General features: G+C 34.9%; 1 protein-coding gene across 1 annotated transcript in view; it reads left to right on the top strand.

Moving 5' to 3' along the window:
* The window catches only part of SCIN (scinderin), a 72139-nt gene that overhangs the window by 3408 nt on the left and 42753 nt on the right, over positions 1-25978 (top strand). The window contains exons 2-4 of the mRNA XM_012757169.3: positions 4821-4975; positions 9835-9996; positions 21888-22037. Of these exons, the coding sequence (XP_012612623.1) occupies positions 4821-4975; positions 9835-9996; positions 21888-22037 (467 nt within the window). The remainder of the gene's footprint in view (positions 1-4820; positions 4976-9834; positions 9997-21887; positions 22038-25978) is intronic.

Below are 25978 nucleotides of genomic sequence, written 5' to 3'. Positions count from 1 at the left end.
CTTTTGCAAGTCACTGGAAATCCACAGGATTGGATTACAATAAAAGGAATTTATAAAAAGGGCTGGAGAGAATGCTGAGACACTGGATAACTTACATTACTGGGGCACGGGGGATGTACAATGGTACAGCACTCTGAAAAGGGTTTAGTAGTTTCTTACAAAACTAAACATCCAACTATCATAAATGACCCAGCAACTACATTCATGAGCACATATTCTGGGGAAGTGAAAATTTCTGTTCATGCAAAAACTTACACACAGATGACCTTAGCAGCTTTATTTGAATAGCCAGAAACTGAAATCAGCCCAAGATACACTTTAACAGGTGACTGGTTAAACAAGTTGTGATATATCTATACAAAGGAGTACTACTTAGCAGTAAAAAGGAACAAGCTATTAATACACACAACAAATTGGATGAATCTCCAGGGAATTATGCGGATTGAAAAAAAAAAAAACAACCTAACTAAAAGGTTCCATATACTACATGATTCCATTTATATAACATTTTTTTAAATGACAAAATTTTAGATTTGTTGCTGCCAGAGGTTGGGGATAGGTTGGGGAGCGAGTGGTGCAGGTAGAAGGTGGGTGTAGTTATAAGAGGGCAGCATGAGGAATCTTTTTGGTGGAACTATGTAGCATCTTTATTGTGATGGCACATATATGAATTTATAACTGTGATGAAATTTTATAGAGCTAAATGCACACACATGTAAGTGAGTACAAGTAAAACTAGAGAAATATGAATAAGATAGGAGATTGGATTGATGTCAATATCCTAGTTGTGATATTCTGCTCTATACTGTACTACATATTAGTATACTATAGAATACTAAACTATACTACAATTTTACAAAACGTTACCATTGGGGGAAACTGAGTCTATTGATCTATGTGTCTATCCTTCACCAATTCCACTTTAATTATTGTAGCTATAAAGTAAACATTACTTTTGGGTAGAGTGATTCCTCCCACTTTATGTTGCTTTGTCAAGATTATTTTAGGTACTCTAGGGTCTATGCCTCATTATATAGATTGTATAATAAACTTCTATGTGTATACAATAAGCCTTACTGTTATTTTCATAAGAACAGTATTAGGCCTATCGATCAATTTGTGAAGAATTGGCATCTTTATCATGTTGAATCTTAAAATCCATGAATGTACTAAGCCTTTACTTTTATTTTGGTCTTCTTTGAATTTTCGTATTGCCATTTTATAATTCTCAGCATTCAGATCCTGTACATGTTTTGCCTGAGTATTTCAGTTTCCTTAGAGTATTATTATAAATAGTATTATGCATTTAATTTGGGTTTCTGCATATTCATTATTTTTACATAAACATGCAGTTGATTTTTTTTCCTGATTAATCTTGTGTCTTGCTATCTTGCTGAATGGACTTTTTATTTCTAGGAGTAGTATTTTTGGTGGAATCCTTAGAATTTACTATGTAAACAATCCTGTTATCTTTAAATGCATATTTATTATTTTTTCATATCTAATCTGTATGCCTTTTATTTCTTTTTCTCACCTTATTGCTCTTGATCTTATGAGGAAAGCATTTAGTCTTCCACCATTCAGTATTATGTTAGCTCTATGTTTTTTGTGATGCTATTTATCAAGTTGAGGATGTTCCTCTCTTTTCTTATTTTGGCTAATTTTTTTTTTTTAGCATGAAGAAGTGTTGGATTAACCTAGCTTTTTTGTTGCTATTGTTGTTTTTTTTTTGTTTTTCTTGTCTTTCTTTTTTTTTTTTTTTTGAGACAGGTCTTGCTCTGTCACCCAGGCTGGAGTGTAGTGGCCCAATCATAGCTCACTGCAGCCTCTAATTCTTGGGCTCAAGCCATCCTTCTGCCTCAGCCTCCCAAGTAGCTAGGACTACAAGTGTGCACCACCATACCCAGCTAAAATTTTTTTTATTTTTTGTAGAGCTGGAGTCTTGCCAAGTTGCCCAGGCTGGTCTGCAGCTGCAGGCCTCAAGTAACTCCTCTGCTTCAGCCTCCCAAACTGCTAGGTTACAGGTGTGAGCCACCACACCCGGCCGACTTCCAGATATTACCATGTCTGGCTTAACCTAGTTTTCAGCCTCACTTTTTATCTATATTTTATATATAAAATCATCATATTCCCAAAACAACTTCAGGAAGTTTTCAGCATATATACAATATAATATAATGTAATACAAATAACAGAACATAAAAGACATTGGTAAAATCAGCATAGGGAAACAACAAATGTCATCAGAATTCATAGGGGAAAACCAAATGAATTCATAAGCGGAGTTCATACACAAAGTTTATAAGTTCCTAGAATTCCATCATGATACAACTGAATTTGATTCTAATTTTCACATTTGTAGGCTGAGGTTCGCTTTATTAACCACTTTGGTGCTCACCGGCCGAGAAACCTTGCCCACAGCCGGCACTCATATAGTCTCCACAATAGTTTGTGCTGTGCATTGGTGACGAATCCGTTTTGCTCTTGTGTGATGAGGAAAGCTTTAAAGCACTGAAAGCTTGTTTTACTTTACAGGCAGCTTTACCTGTAATGTAAATCAGAATAGGTAACATATGCATATATGTTTTTATTATGTTATTTTTAAATGTTCACAATTTTATTTTGATAAATGAAAAATTAGAAAAATCAATTCAAAATTATAGTTTTATTTCATTCATATCATAAAGAAATAAGGCAAGTTTTTGAATATTATGATAAATTTTATTCTTTGGTATGATAAATTTCGAAGCATGGGGCTACACATAGGCCAACATTACATTGTTTACAATAGTATCTAGTACTGTACCTTTTATTGTTTTTTGAGCATACACTACATCTTCTTAATGGATTTTTCCTTTTTGTTTTATCACTATTGCAAGGTGCTGGAAAATGTCTTTCTCTAAAACGCATGAGATTTTCTGATGCAGTATAAGGGTTGTATTGCCTTGATTTGGAGTACTGTTGTAGAAGTTTTGTTATTAACGCTACAGTCGACGCTCGGCTATGCGCGTTCACCTGTGGCTATTGACTATAGTTGACGCTCGTACCAAAGTGGTTAAGACCTTTCAACCTCTTTTGGGCAAGGACTCTGGTTTATTCATACTGATATCCCCTGGCTTAGCATATTATATAAGCATCAGCAAATGAAAGCATAATTTAATTAATTTACTTCCAGGTCATTCATTAACTTCATGCCTGTCCATTTACATCTATCTAAAGAGATTCCGGTTTCAAGTTGTAGTCAAGTAAGAATGTTTATGTCAAATACATCATCTTTAACACATTTGATATTAACCTTGGTTTGAGATTATCTTTTTAAGCATCTGTGTACAAAATGTACAACTATATCTTAATTGGTATTCCTAGTTAGGGTTAGGAAAATGGGCAGAAGAATGACAGTAGAGTCTTTTCAGACTGCAAAATTGTTTGTGTGTTAAATACTTACCTTTGTCAACCACAGCAAGGTCACAAAATTGTTACTGTGTCAAGTATACTTCTATACTGATATTTTCCCCTCAGAAGATATTTGCTATTCAGGTCTCCTTTTAGAGCAAGAGAGGAATTGTAAAGAAATCTTATTCTTTTTTTAATATAGCTAACTGATTTCCTTCCTTAAACATTGGCGAATATTCTCATGGTTGTTCAGGTGAACTATTATATTCTTACAGCTTCTAAAGTTTTATGCATCAGTTAGTTATCCATGGGGGAAACGAACATACTCTGATCACCACGAAGTTTTAGTATTAATGAGAGTCTGAGTATTAAAAATATCTACTAGCATATTGTAGTTTCTAAGAGCCTGTGCTTCAGAATCACACAAACCTGAGTCTGTGTCCTTTTCTGCTAAAAGTCCCCTTTATGAACTCAGAAAAGTGACTCAGTCTCTGTAAGCCTCCATTTCCTCTTTTGTAACGTGGGAGAAAATAGCTTCTGCTTCATGGGTTTGTTTGAGGGCTAAATGAGATCATCCATGTAATACACTAGCACAGTGTCTGGCCATAGTAAAGGTAGTATAAATGTATAAACGTTACCTATTATTTCTAGAATCATTTATGATTTGTATACAGCTCAGATGCAGTAAGAGGTTTGAAGTGTTTTTTAATAAAATTTGAGTCTCTCTCAGTACTGTCCTTGCTCTGACCATGTTCACTGCAGACGCTGGTTCTGAGGAATTGTTCGACCTTGGATATGATCTGTATTACCATTGTGAAAATTAAATGTATGTTGCATGTTAAATCCCTGGGACAATACTACCTACAATAACAGTTAATAAATGCTAGCATGCTGGTTCCTTTACTCTCCCTTTTCCTTCAGAGATTATTTCATTCAAACGAAATAGAGGTTAAGATCAAATTGTATTCATTTTCCTATTCTAAAATCCACTTGCTTCCCTGAAATTATTTAATTATGGCCCATGATGTTCATATTCCTCCCAAATACTAATTAACATACTGATATTATAGAAGCTTAAGGATTGATGCTAATAAAGGCTAAACCAATTGCAAAATATTTGCATAGCCTGGTATCATTGACTGTACCAAATGAGTGCTCACCTGAATTTATTGTTATATCTTTCTTAGCACATTTGGACAACAATGTTTCTTTTAAAAAATTTTTTTAAGAAACTGAAAAAAGGAGGAACAAAAACAATTTTTTTAGTTATTATCAAAATAATATATCATACTGTTTCTGCTACAAGATTTTTCTGTAGAAGACTGTCCTATTAATAAATGAGTTGAAAATTTCTAATTTATAGCAGAAATTCTGCCTTAGTCCTTTTTCTCGCTTGATTATTGAGGTGCTCTCATTTGCTGTTTCAGGAAAGGAGTGCTCCCAGGATGAGAGCACAGCAGCTGCCATCTTCACTGTTCAGATGGATGACTATCTGGGTGGCAAGCCAGTGCAAAGCAGAGAACTTCAAGGCTACGAATCTACTGATTTTGTTGGCTATTTCAAAGGAGGCCTGAAATACAAGGTAAGCAGCTCTTTCAAGCAGTGTCCATTATGAACCCCTTTCTCCTCCTGTTCATCCATACCACATGTCTTCATAAAATGAAAGTTTATTGAGGGCAGTGTTTTTTTTGTCTTGTTTTGTCTTTGTTTAAATCTGTTTTATTTGCTGCTATCTCTCCAGTACCTGCCAGACACATAGGCGTTCAATAAATGTGGAATGTATGGTGCAATAAGAGAAATCTACTAACTTGACTTAATTTGTTAGGATAATATTTTTAAGAAAGCTAAGAGCTTTCAGTTATGTCTTTTTTTTTTTTTTTTTTTGAGACACAGTCTTGCTTTGTTGCCCAGGCTAGAGTGAGTGCCATGGTGTCAGCCTAGCTCACAGCAACCTCAAACTCCTGGGCTCAAGCAATCCTGCTGGCTCAGCCTCCCGAGTAGCTGGGACTACAGGCATGCGCCACCATGCCCAGCTAATTTTTTCTATATATATTAGTTGGCCAATTAATTTCTTTCTATTTATAGTAGAGACTAGGTCTTGCTCTTGCTCAGGCTGGTTTCAAACTCCTGACCTCAAGCAGTCCGCCCACCTCGGCCTCCCGGTTTCAGTTATGTCTTCACAAGAAGGCCCTTTAATATTTTGTAAAGTTATTTCAGTAATTAAATATGGTAACTTGAGTCTTAACAGTTTTCATTTTTGCCATTCTAGAGAATCTCTGAATTTGCTGAAAGTAACTCAAGCCTTTGGAATGGCAATTGTTCTGTAATATCTTAATACAGTATCTATAACAATTATAATTTCAGTTACTACAAAGAACTATACATACGTTTCCCAAATAGTGTGTGGTTTGATCTTAGAAATGATGCAATTGAAACCACTGAGTGGAAAATATGTGTGGTTCAGCCACATAAACTCAAATACACATGTAAATACACACATACATAAGCACACACAATTTACGGATATTGGTCTGAAACACCAACGTATCGACTTTACTTCTGAAAATAAACAGACAAAACAAATAGTTAAACAGTTCTATCTCCGTAAGGCAGGCTTTTTTCTGTCACTCTCCCAGTGACCTTTGCAGACTGACCCTCCTTCACCATTCCCGCCCCTGACTCCACCATATGTGTTCAGTTAGAGTGTGAGGAACACCCTCCCCAGACAAACATTTCAGAAACAAGCCTTTCCAAAAGCAAACATACTCCAGCAGATGTTCTGCACATCCTACTGCCCTGCCCCTTGAGCATGTCAGCCTAGTGTGGATCTGAACCCTTAGAAGTAAACTATAATTCTGTCTATAATACCAAATTTGCCTATTAAGATGCCGGGGTTTATTTCTACCTTTCCCTGTTCAGAGCCTCGGTTGAATATTTTGTGATACCATTGAGATTAGGACAAAACACGTATATATTCTCTTATCTCTCTTGAAATCATTATTTCACTCTAGGCTGTTAAGCATCCTAAATCTAAAACTATTATCTCTCATTGTATTTAATTGACATGAGCTCATACAGTTTATGTCAAATGATCCTGAAACTTCCTTTATGTTAATAAACCGAACATTTTAAATGGGCCGGGTCTTGGAGTTTCCAAAAGCAGGTTGCTGCGACATCACCCAGTTTCGAACCCATTTCTGCCACATAGGACTTGTTTGCTTTAAGGCAGATGCTTGAGGTTTCTGTGCTAAATTTCTTTAAACGTGCAAGGGTATTATAACAGCTTTCTCATACAGGTGTTGTAATGATTAAGGATTAAATTAAGTAATAAAATACTTACAGAGCAGCCATCCCCAACCTTTTTAGTGCCAGGGACTGGTTTCATGGAAGACAATTTTTCCACAGAGTGGGGTAGGAGAATGGTTTTGGATAATTCAAGTGCATTACATATATTGTGCACTTTATTTTTATTGTTATTACATTGTAATATATAATGACATAATTATACAACTCACCATAATGCAGAATGAGTGGGAGCCCTGAGCTTGTTTTCCTACAACTAGACGATCCCAACTGGGGTTGATGGGAGACAGTGACGGATCTGACAGGAGGCAGAGCTCAGGTGATGATGTAAGTGACGGGTAACAGCTGTAAATACAGATGAAGCTTCACTCACTCACCTCCTGCCGTGCTACCTGGTTCCTAACAGGCCATAGACTAGTAGTGGTCCGTGGCCTGAGGGTTGGGTACTGCAGCTACAGAGTACTAATCAATCAGTAGAGACTTGTGTTATTAATCCTGCTGGCTATTAACAAGACTTTTGCAATAAAATTTCTAGATACATATTTGAAAGTGGACATGATAAAAGTAATCTTACAGTTATTGGATAATTATCTTCTAGTTACCAACAGTAAAACCACCACAAATTAATGTGTTTTAGAAAGATGATTTTTGCAAATGGAGGTCAAATTTATCAGCAAGAAAATGAGTCCACTATCTTATCATCGGTGACATTGAGCAGATGGCAACACGTGCACTTGCAACAATACTTGATAAGAAATGTGGACGCAGAGATAATTTAACACCCAGAAGAGCAAATATGACTTTATTATGCTTAATTTCATCCCATTAGTAGTTCGAAGCTTATAGGAATATGCTAATCACTTCACACACATTATCTCATTTAATACAAGCAACTTTGTGTTGCAGTTTCTATGCAGTTTCTATAGCTACCATTCTATTAAGATAAGTAAATCACAACTTCCAGAGGCTATGTAATTGTCATGATCTCATAGCTATTATGTGAGTGGGTGACCATCTGACTCCAGAGCCTAAGCTGCTAATCATTATGCTCTGATACTCTCAACATACATAAATGGTTCAAATACTGGGACAAATTTTTAAGAATACTCTATAAAACAAGGCATTGTGTCTATCTGCGATGTGCAAAATTTGACAAAGCCTACCATTCCAAAGTCTGCAAAAATCACATTTAGTTGCCATATGTAATGTAAAGATTTGGCTAGGAAACGTTAAGACCATCTTTGTATCTCATTTGATTGACTTGTGTCTTTTCTCTCTGAGGTCTTTTAGGGCCCGAGAAGGGGATATAGAAGACTATTACTTACCATTGCTCACTTATATTAAGTCTCTGGCTGACATACCTTTCCCAAGCTGAACAAGACCCTGCCCTCAGCCATGATTGTAGAAAGTGTTCATCAGACATCTATCAGCCAGCAAACCTGGTACCACTAGTTCAGAAGATTATTCATTTTGCTTTTGTTCTGTCTTGTGAAAGTAGAAAAAGGCTGGAAGCTTTTAGGGTTAATGCAAACAATATTCACACAAGAATTACTTACAGACATGTGCAACATATAGTATTTATTGTGTGCATTTGTGGCATCAAATATTAAAGACAAATTATTTTTTAAAAATTATGTTAAATTTTCAGACTATATCACTCTGTAGGCTCACCCTATGAAATTAGCCTGAATGTTATATATATGTATCTTCAGTCTAAATCTACTCTATATTTTATAACATTTTTAGATCACAATGTTCTTATGTTTTTAGCAAATCACAATGTACTTCTACTTATTTTTTAAAAATTAAAATTGCCAAGATTGAAACTTACATTGATTTTTGTTTTATAATACTTAGTTCATTAAGTTAAGAAATGTGGCAATCTCATGAAATTGTGGATAGGAAATTATCATATATTTCCTAAAATTTGAAGTTATAATTGTCCTAAAATCAACATTTGACCTGTAATAACGAAACTTTTCTGTTCATTAGGGCCTTTTCCTGGAGAAGAGAGAAAATTTAAAGTCAATTAAAATTAAAAGAGTGTGCTAATGACTACATGTGCAGTCTAACCTCATCTTTTGGATTCACTATATATGTTTATATAATAAACTTGAAAGTTGGCTTATTTTATAGATTGGTTAAGAGGGCTAATTTTTCCTACCATTATTATAGAGGCCTTTGATCTATCAATGACAGAGTTTTGTTTATACTGTAACTCAGTTAGGCACATTACCTTATAATTAATTGTGGAAATAAAGAAATGGTTCCAAACATTTAATTAGAAAAAAAAAAAAGAAAAGATAAAAGATGATTGCAAATGATATAAGAAAATATAATTGATACAGCTAAAATTCTTTAATTCAGCATTTCTTTTCTTTTTTTTTTTTTTTAAAGATTCCATGTCTAAGCTTATAATTCAGCATTTCTTTAACTCAGTGCAGTTGTATTTTATTTACTTTGTTTTGTTTTGTTGTGGTTGGGATGTGCAACCAAGATATTGCACCTCTCCTGACTTAAAGTAAAAATACTCAGACCTAGCGTATTTGGCAAACTCTGTTTACCAGAAAATAAAGAAAACATGATTATTTTTGAAATGTGAAAACAAGGACCATGCATAGGAGCAGCCTATCCCTGGCCGGTACTCAATTCCCCTTCTCCATCCTAACACTGTGACATGGGAATTTTGGATGCTTTGTTCTCTGTCTGCTGTCACCAGTACCTGTTACCTCTGACTCCTCGCCTCTAGCCTCCTTTCACTTTCTTGCCTGAAATCTTTGTTTGCCTTCTCACTCATTAATGGCTTGAAATCATTAGCGCCCAAAGGGCAAGAGCCATGGCTGCTTCTCTTTGTTTATGCAGCAGTGTTTTATACACTGAAGGTTCTCAGTAAATATTTTCAATTTTTAGTTCAATTGTTAAAACAGAGAGAATAAGACCAAATAAACCAACTTGTTGATTTACCAAGGAATTCTCTTTTTATATTTAACTTTTCACATGTGACAGGTAGCTATTTTATCTTGGCCTGACAGGCACAGTGTTGGCATAAACACTTTGGTATTATGCTTTGCCTTGTCTGGTTGGAAGCCTCACCAGTTTTCTCTTTGTTCTGTGTTGTGTCTTTCCTCTCTTGATCAGGCTGGGGGTGTGGCGTCTGGACTGAATCACGTTCTCACCAACGACCTGACCGCCCAGAGGCTGCTGCATGTGAAGGGCAGGAGAGTGGTCAGGGCCACAGAAGTTCCCCTCAGCTGGGACAGTTTCAACAAGGGCGACTGCTTCATCATTGACCTTGGCACCGTAAGTTTCATGTGCGCACGTAGACGTCTACAGGACCGTGAATTGTTCTCAGATCAAATCAAATGGACATGTCATTGAAGACAATCACTTTTTCTATTTTCTGCACACAGGAAAGGGTTCATGTTTATGTGAGATGCGATTGTATGACATAGTAATTGGCAAATATTTAAATGACACATAAAGTGGAACTTCAAAGTTTTTATTTCTTTGATAGATTTAGTACAGAGTGGTGATTTAGTTCTTCCTACCATAGAACAGAGATTGAATAATATTCGATATATTTCCCTTTCTCTCTGAACAGAGCTTCCTCTAATTATTTTGTCTTTTTTTAATTTTTTTGAGACAGAATCTCACTCTTTTGCCCGGGCTAGAGTGCTATGGCGTCAGCCTAGCTCACAGCAACCTCAAACTCCTGGGCAATCCTTCTGCCTCAGCCTCCCAAGTAGCTGGGACTACAGGCATGAACCACCAGGCCTGGCTAATTTTTTCTATATATTTTTAGTTGGCCAATTAATTTATATTTTTAGTAGAGACAGGGTCTTGCACTTGCTCAGGCTGATTTCGAACTTCTGACCTTGAGCAATCCACCCGCCTTGGCCTCTCAGAGTGCTAGGATTACAGGCATAAGCCACCTCGCTTGGCCCTATTTTGTCCTTAATTGTGTGTGGGAAAGCATAGCTTAAGGGGGAAATTGACTCCCCCAGCAATCAAAGTTTCTAGAATTTAAATAGCCACCTGAAGAATTTTGAAGCTATATTTTCAAATATTCCTTCACAACACAAAACCAATACACAAACACACACACATATATACACACACACAACATACATTTATCAATTATATTTAAGTTTGTTACAAGAAAAGGCACAAATACAAATATCAGTTATAATCTTGATGGCATAGGCAATAGCATACTATATCTGACCTAAGATTTTTTTCCAGGAAAAGAGTCCCTTCTAATATCAGGTTTACTTATAATCAGTTGTTATCATCACGATAAAGAAGTACTATTGCAAGGCCTTGTGCTAGATGCTAGTAGGTAGAATTTAAGTTGCAGCTTTAAAAGTATGTAAGGTTTTGATGGTAGAAATAAAAAGACATCCATCCCTACTACTAAAAAAAAAAACGTGTATCATTGCTAACATTTCTGGGCCAAGCATTGTACAGAGACATGCCCCGTCCTGTACTGCTTCAGTTAGCTTGATGCTTGGATTGTCTACAGAACTTCCTCGAGGTTGCTTAGCCAGGAAACTATGAAGCCAGGATTAGACTCCTGGTATATCCGATCACCACCATAGCATTTTGTTTTACTGCATCTACTTGGGTGGTATTTGGGGATAAAGCAGCCAAGATGCCAGAAGTGTTTATTGCCATGTGCGTAGGGGAAGGGCACAAAGGATTCTGAAGACAGAGCTACACAAAATTCTGTTTAAGCAATATTAATTTGACAACAGCACAGAGATTAAATGTACAAAAGTTACAAATGGTTTGGAAAATGACCCCGAGGTATAAACTCCTTCAGTTTCTGTAAGTCAGGGTGTATCTATGGTTTTGTTACTGCTAATACATAATCTGGCTCACTTGAGTTACACCATCTTGTGTGCACAGTTGAGATCATAATAATATGAATGCCCCAAGTATGATTCTTAGTATCACACTTAGACATCTACACCCCAAATGGCAGGACTATTTTTCTGAATCTCACAATAAATTTCATGGAAAAATCCTTTCAACTTCAAAAGCTAATTCATTCTCCTAACAGGCAGGCTTAAGTCCTGACCTCAGATCGAATCAGAAAACAGATATTACTCCATCCCTTCATTCCTTTGTACCATAAATAAAGAAATAAAGACATAACTTATGCAAACAGATGCTCACAGGTATCATCAAGCCACGCAGTTCCAAAACCAATTACAGCATTCAGTCTCTCAAAGCCTAGGGGCAATAGCTGTCTATCTCAACCCTCATGTTCACCACTTATATTTTAAAGCCCTTTATAATGTATAAGGTGTTTTTACATATGAAATGACTTTTTTTTTATTAGAAAAAGGAGACAGTTCTCATTTATAATACTATAATCTCAAGTTCTCATCTGTCAATGTAGGTGTTTGATTAGATGATCTCTAGGGCCCCTAAACAGGAGGAACACAGTGATGTTGAAAGAATTTCATTTCTAAAAAATCTTTTTATTTATAATGTAATTGCTACATACATGCAATAATCTACTTAATTATCATGAATAGCTTCTACTTTAACTTTCCAATGAACTACTCTGATCATTGGCAAATCATTAACATCTGAATCTTAACTTCCTTATTTATTTTTACATCTTGACTCTGATTTCTGGTGTCACTTCTATCCTTAGCTGACTGTGATTCAGCATCTGACCCACAATCACATCTAGGAAATGTCAGTTATTATCCCAGTTTCAAAGGGGAAACAAAAGCTTTACAAGACGTCATTACATTCATACCAGTTGTTTGGTGACCTGGGATGAGACCCACATTTTTCTATTCCTAGTTCACATTCTGTTCACCACACTAAGGTAACTTAGTAGTATATAAGATGGCATGGCACTGTAATACAGTGTCTTGCAACAGTTTCAGAATCTGCTGAATTCAGAATTGATGATGCCTAATCTACTAAGATTCTACTAAAAGTAGTGGTATTCACTGAACCATACATTATTTTGTGGAACAAATATTGAGTTTTCACAATGGGCTAGATAGGTGTTGTGATAGATTTGTTATAGTTCCAGTGATATATGCACTCTTCCCATAGGTAGTGTCAGCTTGTGGGAGTGTGACCCACAAATCCAGACTCATAATAGGGACAGAGTCTCTAAGGTTCAAGGACATTCATCTACTTAATGGTCAGTTATCTTCATTTTATATAGTTGATTATCTTTAATAACTCTCAGGTTCTCATCTGCTCTCATGCCTCATAAAAGAGAGGTTTGGAATGATTTTATTGCAGAGGTACTTGGGTCGGGTTATCTCTTAAATTACGGAAGTTCCTACACTCTAAAGGGTACCTTAGTAGGAATCAAGAATTGGATTCCTACATACGCTGAAACAAATGCTCACAAGATCTGTGTTTATGTTACTAACCATTAACCAGTTGGTATGTTGCCAGAAGTTTCTAAATGGTCATAAGGTCTTGTGATTAGCTTAGTGACTTTATTTTTGGGGTGTGTTGCAGTAAACAAAGAAGGATGTGGAACTAAAACTTTATGTATCATAATATTTCAATAGTAGTCATTTTAATAGTAGTAATTCTTTAAAGACCACTTTCTGCATTAGAGAGCACAAAATAAGGCCAGTGCAGTTTCTCCAAGTTTGTATTATTACTCAGGTATGAAAAATGTCAGTTAAACATCTAAAGCTATCATCACTCTGTTAAAGCCAGCTGGCCAATACTAAGGTTATGGATATAACCTAAATCCCATATCTGGATCATGTTTGAGGGAAGTCAGCTTTTTTGATAAACATTTACTGTTATTAATATGAAATCCCATATACCTTAGAAACATTCCTTCTTTTATGAAGTTTTATACTACAGTAAATATTCCCTAGACATGACAATATAACCTCCTCAGTCTGAGGCATGAGATAATAAAATTATGTTTGACCAGTTTGAAAGTGAAGAAAGTCATCAATATTTTAGAGAGTGATTTAGATGCATTGTCTCATATTTAGTGTATATTCAGAAAATAATATGAAACATGGCTAGATCTTAGCAATTTACTGGATTTTTGGGAAAATGCTTTTGAACTATACACTTTCACATTGGGGAATTTATTATTTTTTATTTTCTCACTATTTTTAAAGATAGGAAGTGTTTTTAAAAATTAGCTAGTAAGTTAACTAATAAAATCACATCTAAAAATACTGCAACAAAGCATCAGAAACTGCAGAATGTGAAAGATAGTAAAAAAAAACCAAAAACAAAAACCCTATATTCTTAAGGCTTGGGATCTGGGGTTAACTCTTCACAATATATATCAGAGTCAGCCACTAGTGAAGAATTATGTTTCACAGGAGTAGGAATTCCTGTGGTGAGTTACTAATCCTGATGTTCTGCATATTGTTTCCTTATTAACTTGTTTGGTCAGTTATACAGCTTTGCTCTACTCTCTCCTTGCTATTTATATATAATCTGTCACCCCCTTTCCCACTGTTCAGTCATGCTGCTTTGAAAAAGCAGTCTCCACTTCCTCATTTAGCAGTCAGTCTTTAACCCACACTGTCTGACTTTCATTCCTTGGAAACTATTCTTGCTACATTCATTGGGTATCAATGGCCCGTGCTAAATCCAGTGGACACCTTGGTCATTATCCACTTGATCCTTGTGCTATAATCCACACTGTAGACCATTCTCATCTTCTTTACCCTTGCTCCTCTCCTGGCTTCCTTGTCTTCTTCCTTTACAGACTACTCTTTGTCATGCTTAACCTGCATGGTCTGTTCATCTAATAAGTATTTTTTTTTTTTTAAGGATTCCACTTGTAATCATTATCTCTTCTTTATGTATTGTTCTTGAGCAAACTCATCCTCACCCAATGCTTCAACTGTTACCCCCTGGTAAATCTTGTTTTCATAATCTAGCTCAAACCTCTTTCTTGAGGCCCATGTCAATATTTCAGGCAGCTTCCCAGATATTTTGGCTCATGTGTGTCATGAGAACCTCAAACTCAACAAGTCTAGAAAATGATTTCTCCTCTTATTGTCCTTATCTTATTAATAGAACCACCACTCACTGCAGAAAAAGATGAATTCTTATACACTGTTGGTGGGCTTGTAAATTAATACAGCCATTATTGAAAACAATATGGTGGTTTCTCAAAAAACTAAAAACAGAACTACTATACAATCCAGAAATCCCACTACCAGGTATTTATCCAAAGGAAAGGATATCAGTATATCAAAGGGATACTAGCACCCCCATGTTTGTTGCAGGATTATTCACAATAGTCAAGATATGGAATCAGCCTATGTGTCCATCAATGGATGCATGAATAAAGAAAATATGGTAGATATACACAGTGGAATATTATTCAGACATAAAAAATAATGAAATCTCATCATTTTCAGCAAGGTGGATGAGCCTGGAGGACATTATGTTAAACAACATAAGTTAGGTACAGAAAGATAAATACTGGGTATTCTCACTCATATATGGGAGCTACAGAAATTGAGCTTGTAATAATAGCGGGTAGATTTGTGGTTATTAGGGTCTGGAAAAGGTAGAAGGAAGGGGAGGGTGTGGAGAAAGGCTGGCTAACAGATACAAAATTACCCCTAGATAGGGAATAATAAGTTCTATGTTCCTCTAGCACTGTAGGGTGAATATGGCTAACAATAGCATGTATATTTTCAAAAAGCCAGAAGAGAAAATTTTGAATGTTCCCAGCACAAAGAAATGGTAAATGTTTGAAGTGATGAATATGCTTATTACCCTGATTTGATCATTACACATTGTATACATGCATTGAAATATCACTCCATGCCCCATAAAAGTGGTTCAAACTTATCCCACCTGTCCCCTTTTCCATCCCTCAGGTACAGGGGTGCACATGCAATATTACAGCCTGTGGGCAGGGTGTGACGATTTTGGTGGAAGTGTGAGTCTGGTCCTAACTCACCTGTAACCTTCATGGAGGCAGAGACATTCCATTCATTCTTGAGCTTCAGGCTTTGGCCTCTGTCCCCAAGATATTTGCTGGAGAATATCCATGGCCTCACTTTGATCTTCTGAGGTCATGGTCACATACTACTGCAAGACTCTTTCTGGTTCCCTTAGCCACTACTGCACTCTTCTCGAAAACTCTGCTTTGTTTTCCCCATGCCACACTGGAGCTGGGGGACACTGTATCCACATCATACCCATGCCCATTGGCCCAGCATCCTGGACACTGTCCATAGTCATTACTGCTCTAATGCTCAGGCTTTTGAATGAGTGGAGGGCAAATCAGTTATAGGGGAAGTGGGATGGGCTCTTCTGGAAGTTTCACTGCTTCTGGTCTGGTTTCCTAGTTCCCTCAACCTACTGCTTTTTTCTTTTTGGACCAGACAAACCAATCTGGCACCATTTCATATTCTTGTCTACTCTATAGTTCCTGTAATACACTGTAGCCCCTAAGGCCAAGACCCTGCTTCTTGATATGCAAAACCCACTTTCTAGACAGCATCTTCACTTACTTCCTGCCAAAAAAAAAAAAACCTTTAGAAAAATCAAGTTTCTTTTAAATTAAAACAATTTTGGATTTCAGACTTTTGTCTCTTCTGTGACTCAAAAATGCTTATTTTAAAAGACAAGGCAGGGCCAAATCTTCTTTGTTCCAGATAAATGTGTCCTTACTCCAAAGTAATGCATACCACTAGATTTATAAGAAGAGAGACCTCCAGGCTAAAGGAATATCTTAATGAATTTCTATATTTGGTTAAGTAGATCTAAAGGAAAACTCAATGCAGTAAAAACATAGCCAATAGAAGCAAGGAAGAGGAAGAGGTCTGGCTGCACATTCTGCTTTAATAAAATTTTAGATATATTTAGACTAATAACTTAGAAAAGGATAAAAGTGAAGCAAGTCTAGGGTGAATTCTTTGTACATGTTATAAATCAACATCACATGGGCTGATTTGGGTGCTCCTTTTAACTCAGCCTCTGCAGTCTTGCTTCCTTTCAAGGGCATCACTAAGAATTGTTTTATTTTTGCTCTGATTTCCTGTCCCCAAATGATGTTTGCCTGCACTTTGATGTTTTACTTATTAACTCTGATCACATAGTTTAAAGGAAATTTTAGAAACCTCTGGTTTTCGAGACCAATAGGTCTCCCCTCCCCAAATGTGGTTGTTTCTATAAATGTCACTCACTTGCTTTTATTGCCTGTTACTGGTGGACCAGATTAATGGCTACTAACAGATGTCTTTATTCCCTTAGTTTTTCCTTTTCCAATTATGCAGAGTAATTTTGGTTTTCTTCAATAGTTTGTATATTAAGAGTTAATTATAGTTCCACATACATCTACTAGAGGGTGTTCATGGGCAATATGTGCCTCAAGAACTTTCTGCCAAAATTTAAGTGAATTTTCTTCCAAATTGAATGGACACTTCTATATTTACGGGGAATTTTTATATCCCTTCCCTAAAGATACATGACATTTAGTGTTGAGTTGTTAAATGCTTTAGGTTTGTAGAGGGCAAAATAGTTGCCTCTGAAACTGCATTTGCTTTACAATTTTCAGGGTCTCGTACACTTAAATCAAATTAGTGAAAGATTTAAGTTCTATAATTAAAGTATTATAAATAAAATGATTTAGATTGTAGTGAAAACTTTTTGTTGTAGTAATATGTATTAACCTATTATGTCAATTGAGACTTTTTTTAGCTCTAGGCAGAATTTTTTTTAAGTCTACTCCCTCTAGAAAACAGGGTAAATTGACTTATAGAAGAGTTTTGTCAAGCAAGCTGCCAATTAAATACAACGTTTCCCTGTTCATAGAGTGGTGAAGTAGTCTTAACCAAATACTTCTGAATAGAGCAAGTGTTGGGCAGTACAGTTTATTAATAGTACTACACATTCTTATTTCAGCATAGTGGAGCTCTGTTAAAATGAGATGTCCTAAACACGTCATCCACACATGGTAGAATATAAATGTTCAAATGGTTAAAATTCTGTTTAAACTTTTAAAGCAAGTTTTAATGTGCTGCTGCCACAATTTAAATGAACATAGAAAATGAATCAGATTGAATGAAAACAGTGTTTTAATTAATAATGACTCTAAATAATTATAATTCTGGCTTTTAGCAATTTACAAAGTCATTATTTTATTTTGTTTCTCATTTGAATTGACCATAGTACATAGGAAAATATGTCATTTGTATGTAAATGGTGGCACAATAGAAGGTGAAAATAACAAGAGTAAAGCATTACATTAAACAAATCATTCATTTCATGCTAAGTTTTCTGTAACACTTTCTTTAGTGATTTAGCCTTATTTTAGTTCAAAAAGAAAACTTCACTTTTAAAAGATTTTTTATTTTAATGAATATTTCCTGGATATGTTTTTACTATTTTAAAGGTAGGAACTGCAGTCTCTAAGCAATGGTGAGAGATATTTTATGCAACTAAATGTACTGGTGAATTGATATGCACATAAAAACTTCCAGCCAAAGCAATAGCGTAGAAAATGTTCTGGGATCCATAAAATATTGCAAAATTCTATGTTAAATAATAATTATGTTTGTGAAATTATCATCTTCAAATTCACTTTAAAATACATTTTAGCAAGCACCTATAATGTTTTACAAATGCTACACAAATTTAGTAGGATTTTATACAATCTCTTCGAAGTAAAGGAGAGGTAATTTATACAACTAAGGTAATGAGAACATAAACATCTGTTAAATGATTATATAAATACAGAGTAAGTCAGTTGTGAAAATTGCTAGTAAGTTTGAAAAATTCTAGAAAACTAACTTCTGATCTACTTCCTATCTTTCACTATAATGTAAAATGTAATTATTAGAAGTTTGCTTTCACAGTTCTGCTAAGAAAAGAATCATTTGCAAAATACCATGGAATAAGGCAGGGAAAAGAATCTGAGCTAAGCCCCTAGGCTGTACTCAGCAGAATAGCTGGCTGAGCTGCACTGGATAATTAGATGTTACTGATTCCCTGCTGTGCATGCCAGGTGTGATTTGCTCAGGGTACATCACACCTGGCACACACTTGTTGAATGCTAGGATCTCCTGGGGACCTTTCAATAAACACAGCTGCCCAGAACACACCTGAGAGTTCCTAGTGGCAGGGCTCACTTTTCTGTATTTTTAAAAATCACCTTCCTGCTTCACTGATTTTAATACTCAATGATTAAGAGTTGGCTAATTATTGGGAACCATTTGTTTTCCCTTTTTGTAACTATTAACTTTGGCAGAGTATGCAAATGTCCTCCACATGTGAGCCTTACATTCCAATGCCCAGATGAGGAAAAGAAGTTAGAGACGAAACAATAGAGCAGGGGTCCTCCAACTTTTTAAACAGGGGGCCAGTTCACTGTCCCTCAGACCGTTGGAGGGCTGGACTATAGTTTAAAAAAAACTATGAACAAATTCCTATGCGCACTGCACATATCTTATTACGAAGTAAAAAAACAAACGGGCAAAAACATCCGCATGTGGCCCGCAGGCCGTAGTTTGAGGATGCCTGCAGTAGAGGTGTACTCTTCTCTTAGGAATAGAAAAGAAACACCCCCTTGACCATGTTGAATAACTACATCGGATTCTTGAGTGAAAAGGATTGCAAGGCATAATCCTTTCTATTTTATTTTTATAAAGGTATGAATTCCTAAAAGGTATATTTTATTCTTAAAGAGGACTATGGATTAGGAAATCAGGACCTTGGGATATTGGGGAGTCAGAGAGACTGTTACAAGCCTACATTGTTCCAAATGGTGCCCCCAGTCCATATAAGAGAGCCTGCCTATTTTAGGCACTGTTTTTTTTTTTTTTAATTATTTTTTTTATTTTGGCATATTATGGGGGTACAGATTTTAAGGTTTCAATAAATGCCCATTTCCCCCCCTCCCCCCAAAAGTCTGAGTCTCCATCATGACCATCCCCCAGATGGTGCACATCCCACTCACCATGTATGTATATACCCGCCCCCCTCCCCTCTCCCACCTGCCCAATACCCTATTACTGTAGCACCTATGTGTCCATTTAGGTGCTACTCAGTTAATACCAGTTTGCTGGAGAATATATCTGGTGCTTGTTTTTCCAATCTTGGGATACTTCACTTAGTAGTATGGGTTCCAGCTCTAACCAGGAAAATATAAGGTGTGCTATATCACCATTGTTTCTTAGAGCTGAATAGTACTCCATGGTGTACATATTGAATGAAGAAATGATGCACTTTTGAGATTGACTGTAAGAATGTATTTTGGAAGGAAGATAATAGTTCATTTGTCTGGGCTTCTTAACATTTTTTTCAAACACAGTTGCAAGAAGAGTCCATTTCTCTGGATGGTTTGGTGCTCTTTTATTTTGCTGTTACTAATTTATTTGCTGTTTTTAAAAATTGCAAACACACTGTCAAATACCCAGAAAGTAGCAGCTGAGCAATATCTTCCTCACACTTAACTGCTATGCTAAACAACTCTCCAAGGTTTACTAGATGAGATGTGTGTGGAAATATGTTGTAAAAACCAAGTGTAGTGCAAATATACTGTCAAAATTGTCTACCTGTCAGTCTCTGCTTGCTAGTTTTCTCTTACTCATCTCTGCATCCCCAACATAAATAGGCATCTTATAAATATATGTGACATAAAAAAAGGAAAAATTCCTATCAATAACTTTGTCTAAAAAAAAGAAAAAAAAACAAAAAAAAACAAAAAAAAAAAAGAAAAAACACTGACTTATGTGCAGTAAACATTGAAAGCTTTCTTTCTGTATATACAAACTCTCTAAACCTGTTAACACTGTGTCTCTTTAAATATCTTTTTTCTGCAAACACAGAGACAAAGCTTGGATTTTTGTTTCTATTAATACTTAAATGTAATTATATTATTCTCTGTCTACATTGTATTCTTGATGATATACCTGCAGTAATTTTCTACATCAGTATTTAAACATTTTTCCAAATTTTTAACCACTGAAAAGGAGTCTACAGTAACAATATTTATATAGCCATCCCTTTATTGATGGGCATTTGTTTTGTTCTGTTTCTTTGTTTTTGTGTCCTGTGTTTGAATATTTCTATAATATAGATTCCTAGAAATGAAATTTCCTGATATTAAAAGCATATTTAATTTTTTGATATGTTGTCAAATTGCCCTCACAAAAAGCTTCTGTCAGTTAATACCCCTCTAATAGAGTGTGATAATGCCATTTTCCTCATCCCCACTAGGCCGGGGCACCTTTAAACTTCTCTTTCTTTCTTTTGTTAGACTGGATTTAATGAAGGAAATTATATTTTGTTATTGTTTGCCATTTGTATTTGTGGACACTGTGCTCAAGTGTAAAATATACAGTATTTTACTTTAAATGGCAGCTAATGTAATTCCTACTTTACAATATATCAAACTGTTCTGTTTCTATTTTTCTATTTCTATGTTAAAGTATAATTTTAATAGTTAAATATCCAGTTGTTTCCATGTATCATAATTTAAATAACTATTATTCTATTATTGAAGATTTAATGCCTTTCCAATGCCTCACTAATCACATAGCAGGAAAAACCCTTATGCATGTGAGTTTTTTCTTCTCTTTATGAATAGTTTATTAAAATAAAGTAGTGATATTACTGGGTCAAAGGTTTTAACTCTTTTTTATGGGTCTTGATAAGAATGATTAAATTGCTTTAGGTACGTTAATTTTCTTGATTTAGTCATTCCACAATGTATACATGTATCAAAACATTTTGTTATACACAATAAATATACAGAATTTGTGTTTGTCAATTTAAAAAAATACATAGTTTTGCAAAAATATTATATCAATTTTTATGATCATGAAGAGTATATTACTATAACAGATTCATGACTACCTTTCTGAAAATATGGTAGATCTATTATATTACATTTAAATAATCCATATAAGTTTACATTAATAATTACAATTAGTAAACTTATACACAAAAAATGGCAAGATATGTATTTATATTTTCCATGTTTAAAAAATGCTTACTTTGTAATGCTAACTGAAAGCAACAGGATGCAGAATGAGGTATAATTTAAATATATACAATCATATATGCCTCACCAATAGGTCATTTCACTTTTCTCTTTTATACGTTTTTGTTTTTTTCTAATTAATAACAATGAGTATTACACCAGGGCTGAGTGTCCTCAACATATTCCTGGGGTCAAAAGATCTGTCTCTTTCTTTTAGGAAATTTATCAATGGTGTGGTTCCTCATGCAACAAATATGAACGTCTGAAGGCAAGCCAGGTAGCCATTGGCATTCGGGATAATGAAAGGAAAGGAAGATCTCAACTAATTGTGGTGGAAGAAGGAAGTGAACCATCAGAGCTTATAAAGGTATCGGGACTTGTGTTGTTTGTTAAAGGGTTACAACTCCAAGTTGTGTCTGTGTGTGTGTGGTGGTGGGACAGGGGAGGGAGTGAGATTCAACAAATTTTTTAAGATTGGGCCTACGCTAAGACAAAGTAGAAGGAAAGGTCAGGGTTGTCTAAGTTATGGAGCTAGGAAAAGACAAAGTCCTGATTGTTAGTTTATCTCACCATTGGTGTGACTCTCAAAGGAAGCCCTGACCCTGTCTTCTGATAACAAATATATGAGTAACACTTTTGAGATTGACTGTAAGAATGTATTTTGGAAGGAATATAATAGTTCATTTGTCTGGGCTTCTTAACATTTTTTTCAAACACAGTTGTTTTCTTCAATTTTAAAGTTAACAATCGAAGGTTGAATATCCCTTATCTGAAATGCTTGAGACCACAGTGTTTCAGATTTTGGATTTTTTCAAGTTTTGTAATATTTGGATGTACATAATGAGATATCTTGGGGATGGGACTCAAGTCTAGACAAGAAATTCATTTATGTTCCATAGACACCTTATATGCATTGCCTGAAGATAATTTTATACAATATTTTAAAAATAATTTTGTACATGAACAAAGATTGTGTTTAGTGCTTATGTGTGGAATTTTCCACTTATGGCATCATGCCAGCACTCGAAAAGTTTCAGATTTTGTATCCTTTCAGATTTGGAATTTTTGGATTAGGGATTCTCAGCCTGTATTTCATTAAGAGAATGAAATAAAATCTTACATCAAGAGATTAAATACATCAATATTTAAAATATTTTAATTATTTTAACCTAAGGATTATAGGCAAGAGACTTCTGATTATTTTAATGGCTTAAAATAATGTGAAAATTAAGTATCCCTGGCTCTATAGACCTATATCATTTACTTAACCAGTATACTAATATTAGACATTTAGTTGTGACCAAATTTTCCCTTTTAAGAAAGTGACTACCTAATTGTATATATTGTATATATTCCCTCAAGTAAGATTATTAGTCCAAAAGTATAATAATATTCAGATGTCTTGATATGTGTTGACAAATTGATTCTCATTTATTCATTCACCATTTATTGAATTCCTGTGGTATTCCAAGCATGAAATATTTGTACCAGTTGCTGATTCTTTGTACCAGCACCGTGTTTCCTCATGACTTTACAAAGTGCTGTCAAAATTAATTATTATAATGCCTTTTTGAACCTTCTAAATTTAGTAATGGCAAGTGGTATCGCTTTGAGTTTTCATTTTTCTGATTTCCTAGGATATTATGCATTTTTCCCCAGTGATTTTAGTCGTTTGCATTTAAATCTTTCTACAGACTGTCATGTAAATATATTTTTAAAAGTTTTGATGTAGAGCAATATAATGAAGTAGTTGTATGATCCAGTGATAGCCTAAAAATCCAGTGATCAGAAATTATATAATGAGATAATTTTATAGATTGTTATGTCTTTAAACTTTATTACTTTAATAAACCCCAAATGCAGACTTTTATATTACTGATGTTTTGGAAATTATTTTAATTCAGTGGGAAAAATGCTCCTGGTATAATGCTAAGAGAAAAGGCAGGATATAAAATTTTATATGCAATATTATCTTAATATATATCTTAATATATAAGTTCGTGTGTATATAACTATATATATTCACATACATACACATATATCTGGTATATGCTGATATAGTATCAATATTTATTATCTTTGACTTTTGGGATGTGGCTGCTTGTTATTTTCTTCATTTATCATGTATTTTCAAATTTTTATGATGGACATGCATTATTCATCTTATAATCAGACAAAAAGGCTATTTATAAAAGTAAAATAAAATTAAGGATGATTGTATTGGATTTTCAATAGTCAGAATAACATTGCTAATAAATTGGATTTTGTAAACTATTCAAAACAAATTTTTGATCTTTTAATATTCTTTGAAGACCTCTGTTAGAGAGATGTGATCAACCATTTAAATCTTCTAACGGCATATTTGGAAGCAAAAATCTATAAATGAGATATATTTCTAGTTGACTCAACCACTTGTTTTAATAGCGTTACTCAGATAGAAGCAGACTCAGGAACAGGACTCACCCTTGGTGGAGTGGTGGAGAGAGTGTTACTAACTATCAGAGGTCATTCATGCTTTTCCAAGGTCGCCCTAGGTCTAGAACAAGTCCCTTAACTTCTCATTTTTTCTGGTTCCTCATTTGTAAAGGAAGGGGTCAAAGTGGCCTCTCTGGTCCCTTTAGCTTCTGATGCTCTGTGATTCTGTGTTATCTCTTAGAAAATAGTTGCATTTCATTACCACTCATTTGACACTTACAGTCCATTCTAGGCGTCCATTCTAGGAAGTGAAGCCACAATCATCTGACACCATATTCTAAGAAGCGAAGCTACTGTGGTGCTGAGGGGCTTAGCTGTGTATGTACACATTTGGTGTCCTTGCTTATTGGATTTCATTCAAGGTTCTGAAAAACAAAGTGTAAACTGTCAATACATTATACTGTTCAAGTAAGAAAATGCAGATATGTAAAAAAACTGTAAAAATATAACTGGTTTTAAAATGTTAGTAATAGGGATAAAGTGACATGATGCTTAAGGTAGAATGTCATGTCTGCATTTCAGGGACTTTTCATTATTAGTTTTTAAAAAGTCCTACAAAACATCTACTTTGTTTCCATGCAATACATTCAGTGTCTGTATTGTATTATATTTGACAGTTCTCACGAACTGAAATAAATTACCAGTGACAACCTTCCTTAGATAAGAAAATGAAGCATTTAGTGGGCTTTTCATTTCCATATTTGTTTTATAGCCTGATTACAGGGTGAGTAGTTATTTGATGAATTAAGTATGTACCTGTAATAAACTAGCTTGACCTCTAGGCTTTCTCTTAGTGCTTGTAACTATAAGGGTAGAACTCAACAGGGTCATGAACTAGGTTGGGGAAAATTACAACTTTATTTTCACTAATCTCTTAACTAAAGTGTGGCATTTCCTGTAATTGTGAATATAATCAACAAACAAGGGTAGCATGGGCAGTACTTGTAACTTTCCAGATCACATTGTAGTTATTGTAGACAACCTCAAACTATCCCTATGATCATCTCTACTTGGTAATTATCACAGTTATTAGATCTGCGCTACTCAATAATATTATCTAATGAGTTAGGGAAGAAGCTCATGTATCACTTTATCAAAAGGTTTTTGAAAATATATTTTGATAGCTGCACTCCAGTATAATTGGTTTCCATTGTAATACTTCATATTTTGTTTTATGCATTTAAAAATATTTTTCTCATAAGGGATCCAATAGGCTTGGTTAGGTCCAATAGGTCCAATAGAAGTGGCCCAAAGAGGTCCATAGCATACTCTCATACACACATACACACGCACACACAAACTCTCCTTGTTTAAAATAATGAATGTCATTTCTTTTTCTGAGACTTGAATGCAACACCTGATTTTACTAGAGAAGTCTAAAAATCTAAAAACTTTTCAAAATGTCTTTTAAATTTGACCTTTTCAAGTGATTCATTTTTAATGGAGACTTTTTCAAATTACTTAACTTCAGAAACTTTGAAAGTGTGTGAAAGTTAGTAATGGTTTGAAATCAAGAACTTTTCAATGGAATAATGGATCCCATTGTCATTACTGCGTATTTAGTGCTGAATTTTTGGAACTTGTCTCTCTAACCCATTAAAGTGCTCAACATTGAAAATTGAAAAATAATTTTCCTGAGAGTTGTTTGAAAAATTATCTTTAGTTTGAGGTATTTCAGCTCTCTATAGATCACGCTATTTTCACACAATTTCGATACAGCGTATCTCTAGGGTGACCACAAATTTATCCTCCAAACCAAAGCACTTATGACACAGAGACAAGAGGCATTAGCAAGACTATTGTCTGGGAAAACAGGATGTGTGGTCACCCTCT

Source organism: Microcebus murinus, chromosome 9, assembly GCF_040939455.1.
Source record: "Microcebus murinus isolate Inina chromosome 9, M.murinus_Inina_mat1.0, whole genome shotgun sequence".
In the NCBI taxonomy this organism is placed as follows: Eukaryota; Metazoa; Chordata; class Mammalia; order Primates; family Cheirogaleidae; genus Microcebus; species Microcebus murinus.
This window is presented reverse-complemented; position numbering and strand designations above follow the sequence as displayed.